Raw genomic sequence first — 19318 nt, forward strand, 5'->3', positions numbered from 1 at the left:
CCTAAGTATTTCTCAACATTGAAACTACCTGGTTGGACATCCAACAGGGACCGTTAGACCACAAACAAAGAGACAGAGTAGGAACATTCTAGAACAGTCTTTATGTTTTCATAGGGTGACTGTGAGACCCTTGCCCCTCCCTGGATGCCGAATTGGCCAACAAGAGGCCCCAGGAACACAGAAGCACAGGAGCAGTTCTGTCCTCAGGTCTGGAGATTCTGTGGTCAGGAAATCACGTGAAGACACTGCCCACTTCTCATTTGTAATACAGGCTAAAGTAGGCCACACGGTTCCGATGCTTTCTAAAGTCCTTGTCTGTGGAGAGCTGCAATAAAAGAAGATGGTCTGGCTCAGTATCCCAGCAGGAATCCTTTACTTCTGATCTTCCTGACTATGTGAAACAGAACTTCACATATTAATCCTGTGACCCGGGTAAAGCCCAACCCAAGAGTAACTGAGGTGTAATGATTCGTGATAACTGAAACATACTCTGGTGTTCATCATGCTAGGAATTATTGGCTACTTGGAAATTTTTGAGTAGTTGGTCAGCATCTTGAAGACAAGGATTGTATGTTTAACTATATGTTATCCATAGGTCTTAATACATATATTCATATATTAGGCATTTAACAAATACTTATGGATTTAATAATAAATTCCACTAGGAAAAAACCATAAATCTAGAATTATTATAGCAAACCCGTACTAAGTATGTATTCTATGTACTGTATTAAATGGCTTTCCATATTATATGTTATTAATTTTACCACAATGCCAGATAAATTGGATTATTAAATTCATTTTAAAGATAAGAAAATTGATACATAGAAAAAGGCCTAAAGGTCCCACAGAAAGGCAATGCTGGATTCCTATTTGAAGACAGGTAGTGCTTTCCTGTTTTTGCTCTTTTTTAAAATGCTTTCAAATTCTCTAGTGGTCTAACACATGGGATATGTCAGAAAGAACAATACATCAGGAGTTATAGATGTGGATTGCAGCCGCCCAGTCACCTAATCATTACTATTCTCAGCATCTTCTTATGTTATATAGGATATTTTCCCATGTCTACCCTAAGGAATTATCAAGAGTAGTTAATATCTTATCTAAGGATCAAATAAAATATGATATTTGGCCAGTCATAATTATCTATAAAAAGCTAATGCAGACATACGTCTCTCCAAAAAGATTCTAACATTGACATACACACAAAATATAATAACTTCAGGGGACTATGATCTTGTTAAAGTTCCCTTACAGGCTTCTGTTTAAGAACAAATGGCCAGTCATAATTATCTATAAAAAGCTAATGCAGACATATGACTCTCCAAAAAGATTCTAACATTGACATACACACAAAATATAATAACTTCAGGGGACCATGATCTTGTTAAAGTTCCCTTACAGGCTTCTGTTTAAGAACAAATGATAACATAGGATAGCACTGTACAGAATGGTATGTTAACGACCAATCTTATTACCTCAGCTTTTAGAGTTCTTTTCTCTAGACATGGAATCTGACACCAGTCTGGAGATCCAAATTTCATTGGCCAAACAACTTTTGGGGGTGACTTCTTCTCTGGATTGTATGTACCAGGGCTAGAAATAAACATGCAAATATCATGGTTGATGACTGAACATGAGTTCCACCTTCCTTGGGAAAAACAAGACTAAGTTTTCAATGTCAGGCAACGTGCGTTTCATTTCCCTGTTAGTGTATTTCTAATTAGGCTGCCAGTGTGAAAGAGAGCCTCAACGTCCAAGTAGAGTAAAGATAGACTCTAAAAGTATTTTGTGGTGGATATTTTATTTGTGTTTTAATAAAGTTTGCCTGGAGATCAGAGGAAATAGCAAGCTATTTTAAGTAAACAAAGAAGTCAGGCAGTGGTAGCACATGCTCTTAATTCTATCACTTAGCAGGCAGGGTCTCTGTGTGTTCAAGGCTACACTAGGGAACAGAGCCAAGCGTGATGACACATGCCTTTAATCCCATTTCCAACCATAGAGTTCTGGAGGTCTGTATAGACAGACATAAAGTGACAGAGCTGGCCAGGAACAGGAAGTGGTGTAGCTAGACAGAGAGCAAATCAGATGGCAGAACAGCAAGGCAATAAAGGTGTGGGTAGACAAGAAGTAACTTTCATTTGGAAGCTGCTGAGTTGGTGAGGTAAGGTTGGCTGGTGGCTTTCCCTATTTCCCTGATCTTTCTCTAAGGCTTTCACCCCTATATTTGGCTCTGTGTTTTTTATTTAATAAGATGGTTTAGATATTTAATCTACAGTATTTCTGTAATTTAGTGTCCTTAGCTGAAAGAGGATCCCAGGAGAGTGACTGATAAGGGACCCACCATGGTGATGGATTAGTACTGCCCACAATTTGAACTTGGTGAAATATATGCAGAGAAAAACTTTCTGAAATCTAGGGACAAGCAAAGCAGAGTCAGTTACTTTGGTTCTTGACAACAATATTGTTTTTGAATTGCCTGTGTTTGTAAAGCTGTTATAGATTCTATTGTGAGGAATAGTTTGTAAAGTAGATACAGAACCAAGACTAACTTTCTTAACATAAGCTTGGAAAAATTACATTCATTCTCTGGTCCTTGGATTTCTCATCAGTTATGGAAAGATTTTTAACTATTTCCACAGCAGGTGCATATACTGAGTGGGTTCGTAGGCATCTAGACTAAACCCCGTTGGCTTTCAAGGCCTAGATACTCTAACCTGCCCTTCTGTGTTCACATTTCCTCTCTCCTCACTGTACTCCAGCCATGATCATGTCTTCCTTTTCTATCTGATCCAATGTCTTCTCAACTTAAAGCACTTGCACTCACTGTTCTTTCTGCCTGGGGTGCTCTGTCTCCACACAATAGATTAAAGCCACTTAGCAGGACTGGCTTAATCTATTCATTCAGATCTCAGATCAAGTGGCATTTGCTGAGTGTTTTCCTTAATAATCTCAGACAAAGTGGCCTCCAACTTATAACTCTGTCACATGTCTTCATAGGACAACACCAGCTCCCCACATTTATAGTGTACCCATGGTAGTCTTAGGTTACAGATATTGTCCCGAGAGAACTGCCACTTGGTTCCCTTCACTCCTGGAAGTGTTACAATTTGACTAATAAAACCTTATTGCTGCTGGCATTTCCTTGAGTACTTAATTTTGATTTCTTTGGTTCTGACTTACTCTCCAAGAGATCAGGATCCCTGCTTGCTGAGTATACTGAATGATCTGTGGAAGATACAAAACCTTCTGACACGTTAGTAAATATCTATTGAATTAATAACCGGTTCTTCAATGATACAGTACCGGAGACCAGAGAAGTTAGAGGTTAAGTCTTTACAGATTTAGCTGGGAAAGTTTTGATGTAATCCCTGCTTTATGTGCTTCTTTCCTATGAAATGCACAGTAAACAGGAGACATACCCAGGATAAGAATTGCCCTGAGCTTCACTCCTAAATCGAGGCATCAAGGCATTAAATGGTGCAAAGCTTTGTTTGGATTTTTCATTCCAAGTACAAACTTTCTGGTACATTCCTGGATATGGTGTCACATCCTGTAATCACAAAAGGACTGGTGTGTTAGAGGCTGATAAAATAACTATATTATCACAAATTATTTAAGATAAAACAGGACAATCATTTAATACTGCTTATAAATCAGCTACAGTTCAGTGTGTCAAAGGTGTAGAAATAGGCCTATGTAGGCAAAACCCTAAATATGGATGTAGTTGAGCTATGTAAATATAATATAATATAATATAATATAATATAATATATATATATATATATATATATATATATATATTATGGGTAAAGAATCAAAGCAAGTTGGTACAGTTTACCACTGGGATATTTTTATAGTTAGATTGCCAGTCCTAGACTGTCCAGCAGGAAAGTAGAATCTTAGTTAGTCAGGGGCTGTAGCTCAGTGGAAGCACATTTGCCTGGTATAGTCTAGGCTCAGCACTCATCAGAAAAAGGAGAAAGATAAGGATTTTGTTTCTGCTCACAATTAGACTTGAAATCCAGTCAGACACACACTCACGCACAATGAAAAAGTTGGAATTTGTCCTTTAACTGACAAGATAGTGTGATGTAAATAAACTTAGCTTCTATATTTTAAAGCTCTGTCTGAGGACTATTTCTTCAGTGAACTGTTTTCACTCTCCCAGGGTTACTTCCTGCTTGCAGTGTTAATGCCTCAACTTTTTATGTTGCCATACAGACCGCTTTACAATCCCAGAACATTACCTTGCTGACTGGCTTGAACCTCACCGCTGTCCTGGCTCCAATAGCATATCCTTTTGTACTGGTCGGGACATGAGACAGGCTGTATGCTAAACCATTCCACTTCCGGTGGAAGGAAGAGAGGGAAGGGGGGGAGAAGAAAAATATCAGTAATACAATCATAAAGCAGCCTTCAAAGAGGAGTGAAATTAGAATGTTCCTATGTGAACTTCTTTGCAAGACATTATTGTTTTTTCTTGTCTTGATTCTGTTATAGTTAAAACCATAGTGTTAAACAAACAACTCGAGTGACTGTGCAAAGAAGTCTGGCTGGAGAGAGGAATACATTGAATTTCTGTGAATTCCAGTGACTTCCATCTTCAGAGCCCTGTAACAACTGAATTTGTGTTTATGGAAGAGGCAGCCCGAGGACTGAACTAAGCAGGAAGAAACTGACATCAGCTCAAAGGGATGCTGGAAGTAAAGATGGAGCAGGGATTGCATAAGGATACAGCTTGCGTTTGGTGGGGATGGAAAGGGGTGAACTATGGGCCTTTACACATTGGCTCTACAGCTGGTTGTGGACCAGGGCTCCTTCTCATGTTGGCACCCAGATAAAAAAAGGCACACATAGAGTAATTTTTCTGTCAGAACAGTTGGGTATCCTTCCATAGGGTACTGAAGGGAGGTGAATACTCACATCTGCTGCCGTGTAACACCCCGGGCCTGTGTGGGGCGATCCCCTGACAGGGAGAAACGTGTTCCCCAACCAGGTTGGTGGGTGGTAGTGAGGAAAGAGTTTCCTCTTCTGACGTGTCCCAAAGGAGTAATCATCCACCTTCCCTAAAGATCAAGAGGAGAAACTCCAAGTGAGCACGAGGGTGGAGGGAAGCATCCGAGCTGGTGGATAGGACGACCCGGCGGCGGCCAACTCTTACGTAAACCTCGCTGCGTAACTCCACGGAGTGAGTGAGCGAGCTGTACTTTCTCCGTGTTCATCTCTCCTGGTCTTCTTACCCCTTTTCTGCTGTCTGTTCTGTAGTCCTCTGCTACTCTTCTCATCTACTTTGCTGAAGCACATCGTGCACTACTAGGGTTCGCACTGTGTACTACGTTGCCAAGGGAACGGAGCGGCTGCGAGCCAGAGAGGTGGAGCATAATGCCCTGAGTGCGCATGAGCAGCGGATTGGCCCGCGCGCATCGGTCCCTTCAGATCTAGGCTCTGAGGATGTCTTAATTCATCCTCTGAACTGAGGGTGGAGCCTGCTAGACCTCAAATAGAAGGGCTGAGTAGGTGAGAGGGTGGCAAACTGCTTCGGAAACATCCACGAGGAATGCAGTGCTGTAAAGGTAGGGGCATGGGGTTCAGACCGCCTTAGGTCTGGACTACTGGCACCAGGGAAGCAGAAAAAACTCAGGAACTGTGTTGACAAGTGAGGAGGATGTGTAGTTGAACAATGACAGGAGCAGAGGATGCGGGCAAGGTTGAGCTGACAGCTAGGACACTATCAGGACCATCTTAGGCACATTTTTCTTAGAGAGAGAGAGAGAGAGAGAGAGAGAGAGAGAGAGAGAGAGAGAGAGAGAGAGAGAGAGAGAGAGAGAGAGAGACGACAGAGAGAGAGACAGAGAGACAGAGAGACAGAGAGACACACAGAGAGAGACAGAGACAGACAGAGAGACAGAGGGAGAGAGCTACACAGAGGCAAAGAGACAGAAAGGTGTGTGTGTGTGTGTGTGTGTGTGTGTGTGTTTGTGTGTGTGTGTGTGTGTGTGTACAGGGGTGAGGAGGTAGGAGAGTGTAGGGGTGGGTGTGGGTAACGGGCTTTCAAAGACTAGCGGCTCTCAGTGGAACAGTAAGAGTGCACTGGCACTGTAGAATTGCTTAATAATTTAAAAAAATTCTTTAATTTCTAAGTCTCAGTGTCTTCATGATTCAATTGATAAGGTTGCTGAGAATTTTGAAGCGATGGAAACAAAACCATGTGGTGTCGGCGTCCTAGCGGTTGACAGTATGACAGGTTTGCATCACTGAAGATAAGAGCCGGCTAGCCTCTGAGTCCCCTAACATGAGGAAAAATGTCAGTGTTTGTCATTCACCTTTAAACGTGGTCCTGGGCAGAAACAAGGACTTGTTTTCGCTGTGTTGTAGATCAGCTTTAGGAGTTGTGCAGGTGTGGGGGGTAAGGAGGCACACTGTCTGCTGTCTGCTGCTCTTTGTCTCTTTAAAGATGATCCTGCAGTGCACGTGTGCTTTAGACTAACACTTTTTTCAGAGATAATTTTACAGATTTATTTAGTTTTTAAAAATTCATTTATTTTACTTTATTTTCTTTTTCTTTTTTTTTGTGTGTGTGTATGTGCGAGCACATCCAATTATATGCATGTGTGGCACTTGCACGCAGGTGTCTGTGGGGTGAATGTATGTGTGGGGAGATATTTGTTATTTTCTTTTACCTGAGGAAAATCTGATAACACAGCACATTGTAGGCAAGTCTGTGCAAGATTTCAAGAACATAGTCAACACATAGGGAAGTTTTATGCTTTTCATGACTTAATACAAGGTAACATCCTAGATGAATTCTAAGAGAACAAAAATGGACTGAATTCTTTTTGTATAAAAATCATGTTTTTCCAGTAGTCTTTCATCAAAGCTTCATTACTTCATTGTTAATATTACTTTATTGACTCTGGGACTTTTAGCACTGACTCATCAAGTCCTTGAACACACTGTTTATAGGATACCTTTTAGCTAGGTGGTGGTGGTGGTGGTGGTGGTGGTGGCGGCGGCGGCGGCGGCGGCGGCGGCGGCGGCGGCGGTGGCGGCGGAGCGCACGCCTTTAATCCCAACACTCGGGAGGCAGAATCAGGCAGATCTTTGTGAGTTTGAGGCCAGTCTGGTCTACAGAGCGAGATCCAGGGAAGGCACAAAGCTACACAGAAAAACCCTGTCTCAAAAAAAAAAAAAAAAAAAAAGATACCTTTTAAACCTTCAACCTGTGTTTTAGGAAATATTAATATTTTCAACTTCTCATATTTTTGAGAATTCCATTTGCATCATTAGTGATATGAAACATATCTTGCAAAGTATGTTGAAAGTAGGCAGCTCATTAATACCCAGCACTAGTATAAGGCAGCCTAGTATAGGCAGCCCATCAATATCCAGCATTGGTAGGCTAGTTTCCTTCCTGATAGCTAACTTGTTGATAGTTACAGTACAGGGCAGAAGACAATGGAACACTGTCTTCTAGTGCCCGAAGTAGCAAGACTCGAAGGATGGCATTCAAATTCCATAGGAAGATCAACAAAAAGTGCATGGGTGGGTGGTAGTATCAGATGAAAGAAAGCCAGAGGCTTTGCAAAGATAGAGGTTATTTTTAGTCAACACAAAAGCCAATGTTCCTAGAACCTGGGTCATTTCTGAATGTGTTTGCATCTACCTCACAACACAGCCTCAGAATATATTATGCAAAAGCTTGATGGAATAAAATACAAAGGAAATCACTCTATGTCCAGAATGGAAGACTTTAAAGTACCACTCTTAGTAATGGACAATATAAACAGACTAAAATCAGGATGGTAAGATTTGGTTAACACTACTGTCACCTTGGAGCTGGGCAGATGGCTCTGTGAGTGACAGTGCTTGCTGTGGAAGCATGGGAACCTGAGGTCAGGACTCAGCACTCACATTTCAAAGAAGCTGAGTGACTGCACACATGATTGTAACCCCAGTGGTGTGGGGAGTGGAGGCAGGAGGCTCACTGGGACTTGCTGGTTACTAGCCTTGCTTCAAATTTAGTGAGAGACCTGGTACAAAGTGAATGTGGAAAGTGAGACAGTGAGGAGTACAGTGTTCTCTGGCCTCCTGTGTATGTTCTGCACATGGTGCCCCCAACATGTGTACATACCATCCACACACCACACCTACCCACATATATACACATAACAAAAATATTAAAAAACTACATCTATCAAATGATGGAATCGCCACATGAGGAACATTACACTGATCTAATGACTGAAGAATGGATGTAGATGTGCTTTTAAGTCCTTGGACACATTTATTCAGACTTGTGCTTGTTTCAGAGATCTAACAAATGTCACACTAGTGAAATTTGAGTTCATAGAGAGTCTGTTCCTTAACTACAGGGAAAATGAAATAGATCCACAAAAAGTCATTAACAGACAGAAAATTATTTTAACTGAATGATAAAGAAAATATGATACACATAAGGTAGCCAAAATAATGAGCAGTCAAAAAAAATTGTAGCATTAAATGCGTGTGTTAGAAAATGAGAAGGCTATAAAATATGAATGTAAGAACTCATCTCAAGAAATTAGAGAACTTGTATTAAATTAAATCTGAAGGAAGGAAAACAAAGGCAGCAAGAAAAACTATGTACACCTATTTGTCAACAAGAAAAACCGAATATGTAGTGAGAAAAATCTAAACAGATGTTGAGCCTGAATGGATAGTACGTGCCTATAGTTTTGGCTGCTTAGGAGGGTGAGGCAGGAGGATCATCAGAGTCTAGGAGTTTGGGGCCAGCCTCAGAAATATACTGTGACCTTTACCTAAAAAAAATTAGAAAACCAGCTCTTTAAGAACACAAAGAAAATTAATAAATCACTGATAATAGTGTTTAGGGTAAAACATGAGGGAAGGAACAAACAACTGAGATTAAAAAAGGGCAGCACTATTAGAGACTTTGCAAACACTGACAGCAAGTGGAAACCATAAGACTATATTCAATTAAATTTATTTTATTTATTATTTATTTTTTATTTTTGGAGCTGAGGATTGAACCCAGGGTCTTGCGCTTGCTAGGTAAGCGCTCTACCACTGAGCTAAATCCCAACCCTCAATTAAGTTTAAAGAGTTAGATGAAATCAGCAGTTTTTAGAAAAGTTATTGTAGTAGTTTTTAGGAAATTTTTTAGAAAAGTGTAATGTCAAAAGTATTATAAGTAGAATTCACAGTATATGGCTTTCACAACATAGAAAATTGTAAAAAGTGGCTTTGCCAGTGAACTTACTAACTATTTAAAGAAATATTTTGAGATAGATAGATAGATAGAGAGAGAGAGAGATGTGGAGTGAACATGGGAGCATGGAATTGTGGGAGTAGGGAAACGGGAGGATCTGGGAGATGTTAGGGGAGGGGAAAGAGTAAGCTTAAAATGTATTGTATCAAAAGAATTTTTTTAATTAAAATTTGTATAAAGTTTTAAAAAAGCAATGTGATGCAATGGATTCTGGAACAAATCTAGTGGGAACAAGATCTAGCCTTTATAATTATCATAATAATGTAGCAATGTCGCTTTTTTAATCTTGATAATATACCCAATAAGGTACTGATAATGGAGGAAACTGGGTGAGGAATTTGTGAGAACTCTCTGTATACTCTGTAAATTTTTGTAACTGAAATGAAATCTAGTTTGATCCTAAAAAAATAAAGATAAAGAAAAGGAAAAAATATATCAAAGAGGCACCATTACTAAGTTTAGTCTATAAAACTTGCAAAATCTTGATGATAATATTTGCCATTACAAGAAAATCTTTATGAACATAAATGAAAAGAAAAAAATGAAACAAAGTTGAGCAAATCAAATGTAATCTGTCATTTCATGACCAAGTTGTAGTTTGTCCCAGGAATGCATGGTTTGCTGTAAAATTTAAAAGCAAAACCAATATAGTTTCTTATATTAGCAAACTAAAATGTGATTATCTCAGTAGATAAAATATTAGCACAATACCTACTCATAATTTTAAACATAAAATCTCTTTGTAAATTAGGAGAAGCTTCCTTAATCTGATATTATTAATGACCAACATATACAAAATACACTTCATGATGAAAATATGAAAAATTTCAACTGGAGATTGCAAACAAGGATGACCACCTTTCCATATTTACAAGCTACTGAAGAACAAATGAATATGAGTTCATACTGATGATATATATGTATATATAATATATATATATATTATATGTATAATATATATTACAGAAATAACAAGAAAGAAAATACTTGCAGAATGATGAAATATATAATCATTTGGCTGCCATCAGAGTGGACATTGGTAAGACAATTGGGGATAGATACCAAAGCCCATGAGTTCCCTGAGGAGCAGGATGTTGGTGCAATATAAGAATGTTTTCTGTGACAACTTTTTTTTTTTAATATATCAACCTAGCTAGGCTATAGTTTCTAATTATTTCATTAAAATTTTTAAGGTTTACTTGAAGGGATTTTGGAGATATGATTAAAGTCCCTCATCAGTTAACTTCAAGTAAAGTTTACTCCTTAATCTGGATGGGCTTTTAAAGGTTCCACTAAGAGATAGGGTACAGTAAGAGAAGGAAAATTCCAACTGCCTCTGCATAGCATCAGCCTGTAGAGTGACTTGGCCTGCCTGTGTTTTGGACTTGCTTAGCCAGCTCCCCCAACCTGAAATGCACCCAGGTTAAGGACCTTCCTGCAGATATCTTCTAAAAGACCATTAAGCATTTGAATGGCAAGGAAAGGCTGGAGAAATTATTGTGGATTGAAAGATATTGATGAAACATGACAGTGGAGCGCAGCGTAAATTCCTGGAGAGGATCCTAGATGAGATAGGGTTGTGACAGCTGGAGGAACTCAACAGTGTGTGTGTGTGTGTGTGTGTGTGTGTGTGTGTGTGTGTGTGTGTGAATTCAAGGGTAGTACTCCATTGCTGCTGGTTTACAGAGTGGCAGTGCCATACAGACACAGTGCGAGAGAGCTGTCTGCTGGGAGTTTCACTGGAGGCTTTATGGAGGACTGGGCACCATGTCAGAAAAAGTGTATTCTAAAGAAGACACACACACAGACACGCAGACACACACAGGCACACAGACACAGACGACACAGACACACAGACACACAGACACACACACACACACACACACACACACAGAGAGAGAGAGAGAGAGAGAGAGAGAGAGAGAGAGAGAGAGAGAGAGAGAACAGAGAGAGAGAGACAGAGAGAGAAAGAGCACAAGACAATGTCATACAACTGAAGAACTGGGATGAAAAGGTTGTTCTTTGTGCAACTCTTCTTTAGGTTTGACATGGTTTCAAAATAGTAATTTGAACCAAGAGAAACCATTTAGAAAGTGAGAAAGTGAGCCAAGGTGTCAGAGACGCTAACAGCAGCAAAGCATTGAGGCCTGTAGCATTCAACACAGAACCACTAAAATGTGTGGCCATTGAGTGCTTGAAACATGGCTACTCCAAGTTAGAGAAGCTGTGCTAGTCTACACTCGTTCGTTGTGACAAAATACCTACACAAAGGAATTTAAAAGGAAAACATGTTTGTTTTGGCTCACGGCTTCAAGGTTTTAGCTGTGTTACTCAGCTTTGCTGTTTTGGGCCTGTGCTGAGGCAGGATGCCACGGCAGGCAGCAAAGGGAAAGCAGAGCTGTTCACTCAGTGGCAGCAAGGAAGTAGGGTCTGGGGTGCAGGGAACAGGGACAAGTTGTAGCCTTCAAGGACAGGTCCTCAATGACCTACTTCCTCCAACTAGACCCTACTTCTAAAGTTTCCAGAACTTGCCTATAGTTCATCAAGCTATGAAGTCATGGTGTTTAAACACATCAGTGAGCCCAGAGCCCTCATGATCCAGTCAACTCTCAAAGTGAACACTGCCCATTGAGATCAAGTCTTCACATGAGCTTCCAGGGGATGTTTTAGGTCCCAAACATAACTACAAGTGGAACACACACTGTATTTTAAAAACACACTGAACAAGGTGTAAACTAGGTTTTGCATTGATTACACATTGAAATGACAGTATTTGGTGTTAAATCAAACCATGATTAAAATGAACTTCTTGTGTTTTATTCTTTTAATTTGGTTACTTGGAAACTTAAATTATACACATGGCATATGTTGTATTTCTATGGGGCAATTCTGACCTAGAGTGTATAAAGTACTGTTACAAAGTAGTAAGAAAAATCATTTCATTTAAAAGATGAACAAGACTTGAGTGTTAACTTCACAAAAGAACACCGAAATAATTGGCAAGTATATAAAAGTGCTTGTCTGAGAACTTATAAAGGCAGTTGGAAGCTGGAATGAGATGGACACTGAGTGACCAAGAGCCTGAGGATGATAAGAACATGAAACAGTAAAAACTCTAGCCTGAACTTCCGGTGGATGTGGTTGGTGGTTTGAATGAGATGCCCCCATAAGTCTTGGGCATTTGAATACTTGCTGCCCAGTTGGTAGCTATTTGGGGAGAATTAGAAGATGTGGCCCTGCGAGATAAAGTATGTCACTTGGAGAGGGCTTTGAGGATTCAAAGACTCAGGCTGTTTGCCTCGTGTTGGCAGTTTGAGATGTGAACTCTTAGCCGTGCTCCAGCAGCCTGCTCTTTCCACTCCGCTATCATAGACTGTAGTCTTCTGGAACCATAAGCTCTTTCTTCTATGAACTGCCTTGGCCATGCAGTTTTATCACACTAAGAGAAAAGTAATCAACACAGCGGAAATGTAAACCAGTCATTGCGTTCACCCTGGATAACTGTGGTGACCTTTATAAGACTGACCATAGACGGCTCTGTGGACCCTTAATTTTTCCTCCTCGGCATTTACTTGGCAGTAATGCACACAATTGTGTACTGAAAGACACGTGCCAAAAAGTTAAGAGCAACATTGGTCGTAATAGTACTAAACTAGAAACAAAAATATCCATTACTAATGAAATTGAAAAACTAAATTGTGGAATAGTAATATAAAGGACAGCAGTGGAGATGCAATGTAAACAGATAAGAGGATCCCAGGGCTGGGAAGGGGGCTCACGTGGTAAAGTGCTTGCTGCACAAACACGAGGTCCTGAGTTCAGGGCCCAGGACCCACATAAAAAGCATAGTGGTGCGTTTCTGTAACTCTGGCACTGGGGAGGTGGAGACGGGATTATTCTTGGGGCCCGATGGCTGGCCAGCATGGGAGTCCCAGGCTAACTGAGAGTCTCTGTCTCAACAAGACAAGGTGGTTATCACCTGAAGGATGACACACAAGGTATTTTAATGAAAGAATCAGAGACTATAGCCTATATATATATATATATATATATGAAAAAAAAGTCTCAGAAAACATTCTTTTTTTATTTTATTTTATTTTATTTTTTTTTGAGACAAAGGCCGGACTTTATTTATGAACAAATACAGTGTCTAGAAGGGCAGAAGGGATTTAAACTAGTTCCTAGTTCCTATGTGTATAAAGAGGAAGGAACAGAGATATAAGAAGAAGGGAAGAAAGGGAGGGAAATGAGAGAAGAGAAAGCAGAGAAAGAAAGGAAGCCTCAGGGGAGAAGGCAAATTCAGAGGCATGGAGCTGGCATCAGACCCCGTGCATGAGGTAACCATGCCAGACGTCCCTAGGCCTCACTTCTTTCGGCTGGGCCTGCTCCAGAGGAAGAAGTTACAGCGGGAGGAGGGGTCGCTGGGAGGACCTCGGGGCCTAGCACACATGTAGAAATGGCGGCCCAAGTTGGGTCCTGCCTTTTTCACAGTACGCATCACACATGGCTCCTTATGGCCTCCACAGAGGGGCATGGGTGAGGGCCCACTCAGCATAGACTTCCAGAAGGAGGTCCGTATTTCTTTCTCATCTTTGGCCTCTGAAACCTTGGCCTTCTCTTCCACCACTGTGGCCACTGTGACCTCTTCTGGAGTCTCTGGGACGGTAAGAGTGCCCACCAGAGGCACGCTAGGTAGTTCCACAACAGGAGGGGGTTGGGGAAGGTTAGAGGAAGGCCGGAAGTAACTCATCAGGTTTTTCTGGTTTCTTTTGGCGCCACCTTGACTTTTCCGAGGCCTGCTTGAATGCATGCGAGCTTTACTTGGGTGTTTCTGTACCTGGATTTGATGGCTGGGCTGCGGTACTGGCTGAACTCGTACAGGTTCTTGTTCGAGAGGAACTAGGAAGCGAAGAATCTTGAGCTGGGTACCTGCAAACTCAGGGAGGAAGCGGGTACACAGAGCTGGGCACCGTTTTGCTGGCACACAGGACACATTCAAGACAGCGCCCACAGGGCAATGGTCAGAGCCCATCACTTCGGGGAGTAGGAAGGAGGACCGGAAGTTGTCCATGACCAAGGTACTATCCCCCAGTACATAGTCAATTCGAGTGCCGTAGTTGAGAGGGCGTGCACCACTGACCACTGACCAGCAGGTGAAGGCCCTCTCCTGTTTTGGATGGAAGTAGCGGTAGCTATCCATGAAGAGCCCTGTGTGGGATCCAGCCTCCATCCCTGGGTTACTGAGCAAGCCATCCATCCACTTACGCCCTGGGTCCTCTTCAAAGCACTCCAGACTGCCTGCATCACAGTGGTCAATGGGTCGATGGGCTGTATTTAGGTCTCCCAGGATTATCACATGACTGCCAGCTGCCAAGAGTGCTTCTGCTCGGATCTGCAGCAGGCGATAGAAACGCATCTTGAAAGTCAATCGCTCAGGCTTCCCAGGATCCACATGTGGACAGTACACGTTGATCAGGGTCAAGGTCTTCTCCTTCCCTTCCAATGTGCGGATCTTATGCTGTGTAAGGAGGGCCCGGCCCTCACTATCCAGAACCCGGAGTTCTTCTTGGGTGAACTCATCCATGTTTCCATAGCAACCAACATCCCCATTTAGGGTGGCAAAGACACCACTCAGGCCTTCTTCAGCGGCTACTGGGGTAGCACTATCCTTACAAAAGGTAGCCACACCAGAATAGCCACTACGGCTGCGGCTGAAGCTGAAATAGGAGTTATAGCCCTCAACAACAGCCAGGCGCTCTGTCAGTGCATCTCTGGTCACTTTGGTCTCCTGGAGACAGACAATATCGGCATTCAACTTGTCCAAAATGCGTCGCAAGGCCGTGGGACAGCTGCTGGGTTCCTGGCATGTGAGCCCCTGCAGGGGACTCCGGATCCCATTGATGTTCCAGCTTACCACGAGCAACATTTTGGTAAACTGCCCGGTTTCAGGAAGCAAGCTTAGGCGCGGAAATTCAACGCCGCCCGGAAGTGAGCTAGCTCCTCCTCAGAAAACATTCTTATATTGCACCAACATCCTGCTCCTCAGGGAACTCATGGGCTTTGCTATCTATCCCCAATTGTCTTACCAATGTCCACTCTGATGGCAGCCAAATGATTATATATTTCATCATTCTGCAAATACTCACCTACTCACATATGAACACACACATACACAGACAAAAATAATGAAAAAAAGCCTGGGAGTCTCTCATCCTCAAGGACAACTTCTCTTTGTAGCAGACTGAAGCCATTACAGGAAAACAATAGCCAATCAATATATGGAGTTGTAGAGTCCAGTCTCAATGGCTACATCTACAAAACACTCCTGCCCCTAAGGCTCAGGGAACACTGTGGAAGAGGAGGGCAGAAAGATTGTAAGAGCCAGAGGATCAGGGAACTTTCTGTAAGATTGTTTCTCCTAGTCGTGCCAGAAACTGCATCCATAAAGTCTAAACACAGTTGCTGAAACATGAGCTGAATAAGGACAACACACAATAACATGCTGAAGTGGACAGGCAAAGCCCAGGAGGCCTCACCTTACACAAGAAAAACGACAGACAACTAAGGAATGTTGAGAGTGGGAGAAAAGTTTCCTCGGAAGAAGAGCACACACGCTTGTTATTCAATACCAAAATTTCAGGCCTGAGAACATATATGCAAATAACATTATACAGACTGAGCAGGTTATAATTAGGAATATATATGTATCTATATCTATTGATATATAAATGTAACAACAGTTAATGAAAAAAGAGGCCATAAATTTGAAAGAGCGAGGAGGAGTATACAGGAATGTTTGAAGGGAGGAAAGGGAAGGAGAAAATGATGTAATTATATCATCATCTCAACAATAAAAGAAATTAAACAAAAGAGGCTGGAGAGATGGCTCAGTGGGTAGGAATGCTTGCTGTTCAAGAATGAGGGCCTGGATTTGGATCCCAATCACTTCTATAAAAAGCCAGGCGTGGTGCTCATACCTATAATCCAGCACTGGACAAAAGAGGATCACTGGGGCTTGTTGGTCTCTGGCCTAGCTAAAAATGTTGAGATCTGGGGTCACTGAGAGAACTTCTCTCAAGGGAATAAGGTGGGGACTGATAGAGGAGGACTCCTGATGTGTTCTTGTGGCCTCAAATGCATATCACCCCCACATGCCCATGTGCATCCATCTCATTTGTACGTAACACAAAACAAAATGAAAATCTTGCAAGGCAATAATAGAGTCTCACTGTGTTGAATGAAGGAACTCAGATGAACATTCACAAGATACATAAGTCAGTTTGTATGAAATTTCAAAATAAGTAAACCTAATCTATGAGTTAGGAGTCAGGACAGCTAGACTGGCAGAGCAGGCTGAGAGGCCCTATGGAGGAGGTTGTGGAGTGACAGTGAATTTCTATCTTGGTGTACTGATTACACCAGTGAGCTCACCAATCACTTCATGTTTGATTTAGACCCCTTTCAGTATGTATTATACACCAATAAAATAATTTATGTCAGTATCTCTGAGCCAAATGTTCTGGTACCACCTGTGACCCAAGCAGTCTGGAAGTGGAAGCCAGAGAATACTGAGTTTGTGATGGTTCTGAGCTACACAATGAGACTTTGTTTCAAAGAACGCATGGAAAAACTAGTAAATGAAACAACATTGTTTACTTCCTGAAATTCACTCATGACCTATCCCATCCCTCTTTTTAGACATAAAGGGATTTTATCTACAAGTAACCCAAGTTCAGGTAGTTATTTGCCTTTTCCTGTTACCAGAAGCTAGTAAGATAGTATTATCTTCCTCCCTTCATTCCTTTGTTTGTTCATTCATTCGTTCCTTTCTTTTTTTGAGACAAGGTCTCTTTATGTATCCCTGGCTGTCCAGGAGCTTGTTATGTGTATCAGGCGGGCCTCAAATTCAGAGATCTGTCTGTCTGTGCCTCCCGAGTGCTAGAATTAAAGGTGTGCACCAACATACCTGGTGTTAATTTTATTAACACTGTTTTTTTTCTTTTGTTTTGTTTGGTGTCCAATTGTAAATCCTCTCTAATGCTCATATGAGATAAAATTTGATCTTTTTTTTCTTTTTTTTTTTTTTTTTTTTCCGAGACAGGGTTTCCCTGTGTAGCTTTGCGCCTTTCCGGGAACTCATTTGGTAGCCCAGGCTGGCCTTGAACTCACAGAGATCCACCTGGCTCTGCCTCCTGAGTGCTGGGATTAAAGGCGTGCACCACCACTGCCTGGCATGATCTTCTTAATCCTAATTTTATTTATTGTAAAATACATGGTGCAAGAATTCAACCTCACTGTCTTCTAAAGTAGTTATGGCTGAGCATCTCTTTGCTGGTATACATGACCTATTACCAGAATTCAGTTTTCTTTTTAAAACTAAAATTAGGGCATTATATGTGAGCTTATGAAATTGTGTAATGTGTTACTGATTAACAACAGAACAAGGAAGTGAACATCATGAAATAATTTGTCACCCAAAGTAGGCCTTAGATCTGAACAAGGTTGGGGACCTCTGATCTGGGGAGTAAAAATACTGCTTCAGGTGTCCAGAGAAAGTAGACAGAGGAGAAGAAACAGACTTCCTAAGTCCTCCCTTTTAGACTTTCTTCAGTGTCAGACTTTGCCATTCAGTAGTAACAAGTGAACTACTTAGGCTCTGAAGTCTCTCTGACTGGTGTGCACTAAGTACTGACTTGTGTTTCCTAGCTTCATGATCTTGTGGGAGCTACTGAAACTATGAGGCCCTATGGAGTATGGCAGGAATCATGTCTTTCCTCCAGGGGCTGCCAGGAGATTGTAGGAGTCTCCACAGGGGCAGATCATGCAGAGTGAGTATAAACTTGTTAATGAAGAGCTGGGAACTCATTTCTAGTCTACCACTCTGTGTTCAGGGCACCAGCTGGCTTTTGGCATAGCGGGCAGAGGCTTCTCCTTCCCACCTAGGACCAGGTTCCTCCTGCCATCCTCATGTGATCTCTATCCTGTTTTTCAGGATAAACTTTTTCAAAGTTTATCTTCTACCACAAAGGGATTTATTATATATATAAATATAATATATAAGACTATAATATATAATTATATAATATATATATTAGAGTCTGAGAGCATCATTACCTTGATGGAAGTTCCAAAAGACTGGATGGTTGCTGTGTTGTGTGAATTCATTGTCTTTGGTCTTGTCAGGCAGGTCTTCTGTCTTAGGGTTTCCAGATGTCTCGAGAGTTTTGGGCCATAACTGTAGTGCATGGGAACTTTCAGGAAGCCTGGGCTCATTTGTTTGCATGAGACACTACTCTCTTGATGTTTTTAAGCAAGAAAATGAAGGGTGCTCTCAAGACTGGCTGCTAAGCAACAGCTCTGCTCTAGAAGTTCCCCTTTGTGACACTGCTTTCTGCAAATCAGCATTGTCGTATGAAGGCTGCTGGAAAGCCTGATTTGAGTAGTAACTCTACCAATGACCAACAACAGGATCCTGGGCTCACTCCCTTCAGCTCTGGTATAAGTTAATGTGCCTTGTTCATTTCTACCAAGAGGAGCTTGTCCTCGCCCTAACTGTGCCTGAGAAACTTCCCAGGTGAGAAAATTGTTGGCTGCCTTTGGCTTTGGCTAAGATTGTCCCACAAGAATCATTGTTTGGGACTGGACAAAACAAAGTATTGTCATTCATTGGGTACTTTTAAACAAGCTTTCACCTTGTTCATTTCCTTCTTTTATTTATTGTTCAACACAACCACTCTGCCTTTCACACTGAGGGGGACATCTGGCGTGTAGTAGAAAGCGCTTGGAGTTTGCGGTGACTGGTTATTCCCCAGGGGGAGGACTATCTGCCAGTTGCCAGTGCTATCATCTCTCATGAGATCTCCGTGTTTGGTGTCAGGGGATGGAGTAAAACAGTAGAGAAGGGTCCGAGCTGTGGTTGCCTGGTCTGGATCTGGCTTTGCAAGGAACCAAGCTTCTCCAGGCCTCCTCTCCCAGGAAGTAGTAGTATCTGTCTTAAGAGGTTTGTGTGAGGACTAAGTAAGAAAATGTATGTTCAATACTTAGAGT

The 19318-nt window shown here is 41.7% G+C and overlaps 2 protein-coding genes across 4 annotated transcripts; both read right to left on the reverse strand.

Annotated features, from left to right (window-relative positions):
- Positions 1-82: 82 nt before the first annotated feature.
- Positions 83-18621, reverse strand: Cimap3 (ciliary microtubule associated protein 3). Of its 3 annotated transcripts, none has more exons than XM_059266042.1 (6): positions 18386-18621; positions 4927-5069; positions 4251-4349; positions 3423-3553; positions 1479-1596; positions 83-325 (listed from the first exon to the last, which is right to left on the reverse strand). In XM_059266042.1, the coding sequence occupies exons 1-6, from the start codon at positions 18552-18554 to the stop codon at positions 257-259; spliced, it is 729 nt and encodes a 242-aa protein (XP_059122025.1). In that variant the 5' UTR covers positions 18555-18621; the 3' UTR covers positions 83-256. The 3 variants fall into 3 exon arrangements, with proteins under 3 accessions (XP_059122025.1, XP_059122027.1, XP_059122026.1); XM_059266044.1 differs by lacking the exon at positions 18386-18621 and adding an exon at positions 5244-5384; XM_059266043.1 differs by lacking the exon at positions 18386-18621 and adding an exon at positions 5165-5354.
- On the reverse strand, positions 13396-16590 carry LOC131913421 (DNA-(apurinic or apyrimidinic site) endonuclease 2-like). The gene has a single exon (XM_059266041.1). The coding sequence runs from the start codon at positions 15195-15197 to the stop codon at positions 13635-13637; it is 1563 nt and encodes a 520-aa protein (XP_059122024.1). The 5' UTR covers positions 15198-16590; the 3' UTR covers positions 13396-13634.
- Positions 18622-19318: the final 697 nt, after the last annotated feature.

The sequence above is a fragment of the Peromyscus eremicus genome, chromosome 6 (assembly GCF_949786415.1).
Source record: "Peromyscus eremicus chromosome 6, PerEre_H2_v1, whole genome shotgun sequence".
In the NCBI taxonomy this organism is placed as follows: Eukaryota; Metazoa; Chordata; class Mammalia; order Rodentia; family Cricetidae; genus Peromyscus; species Peromyscus eremicus.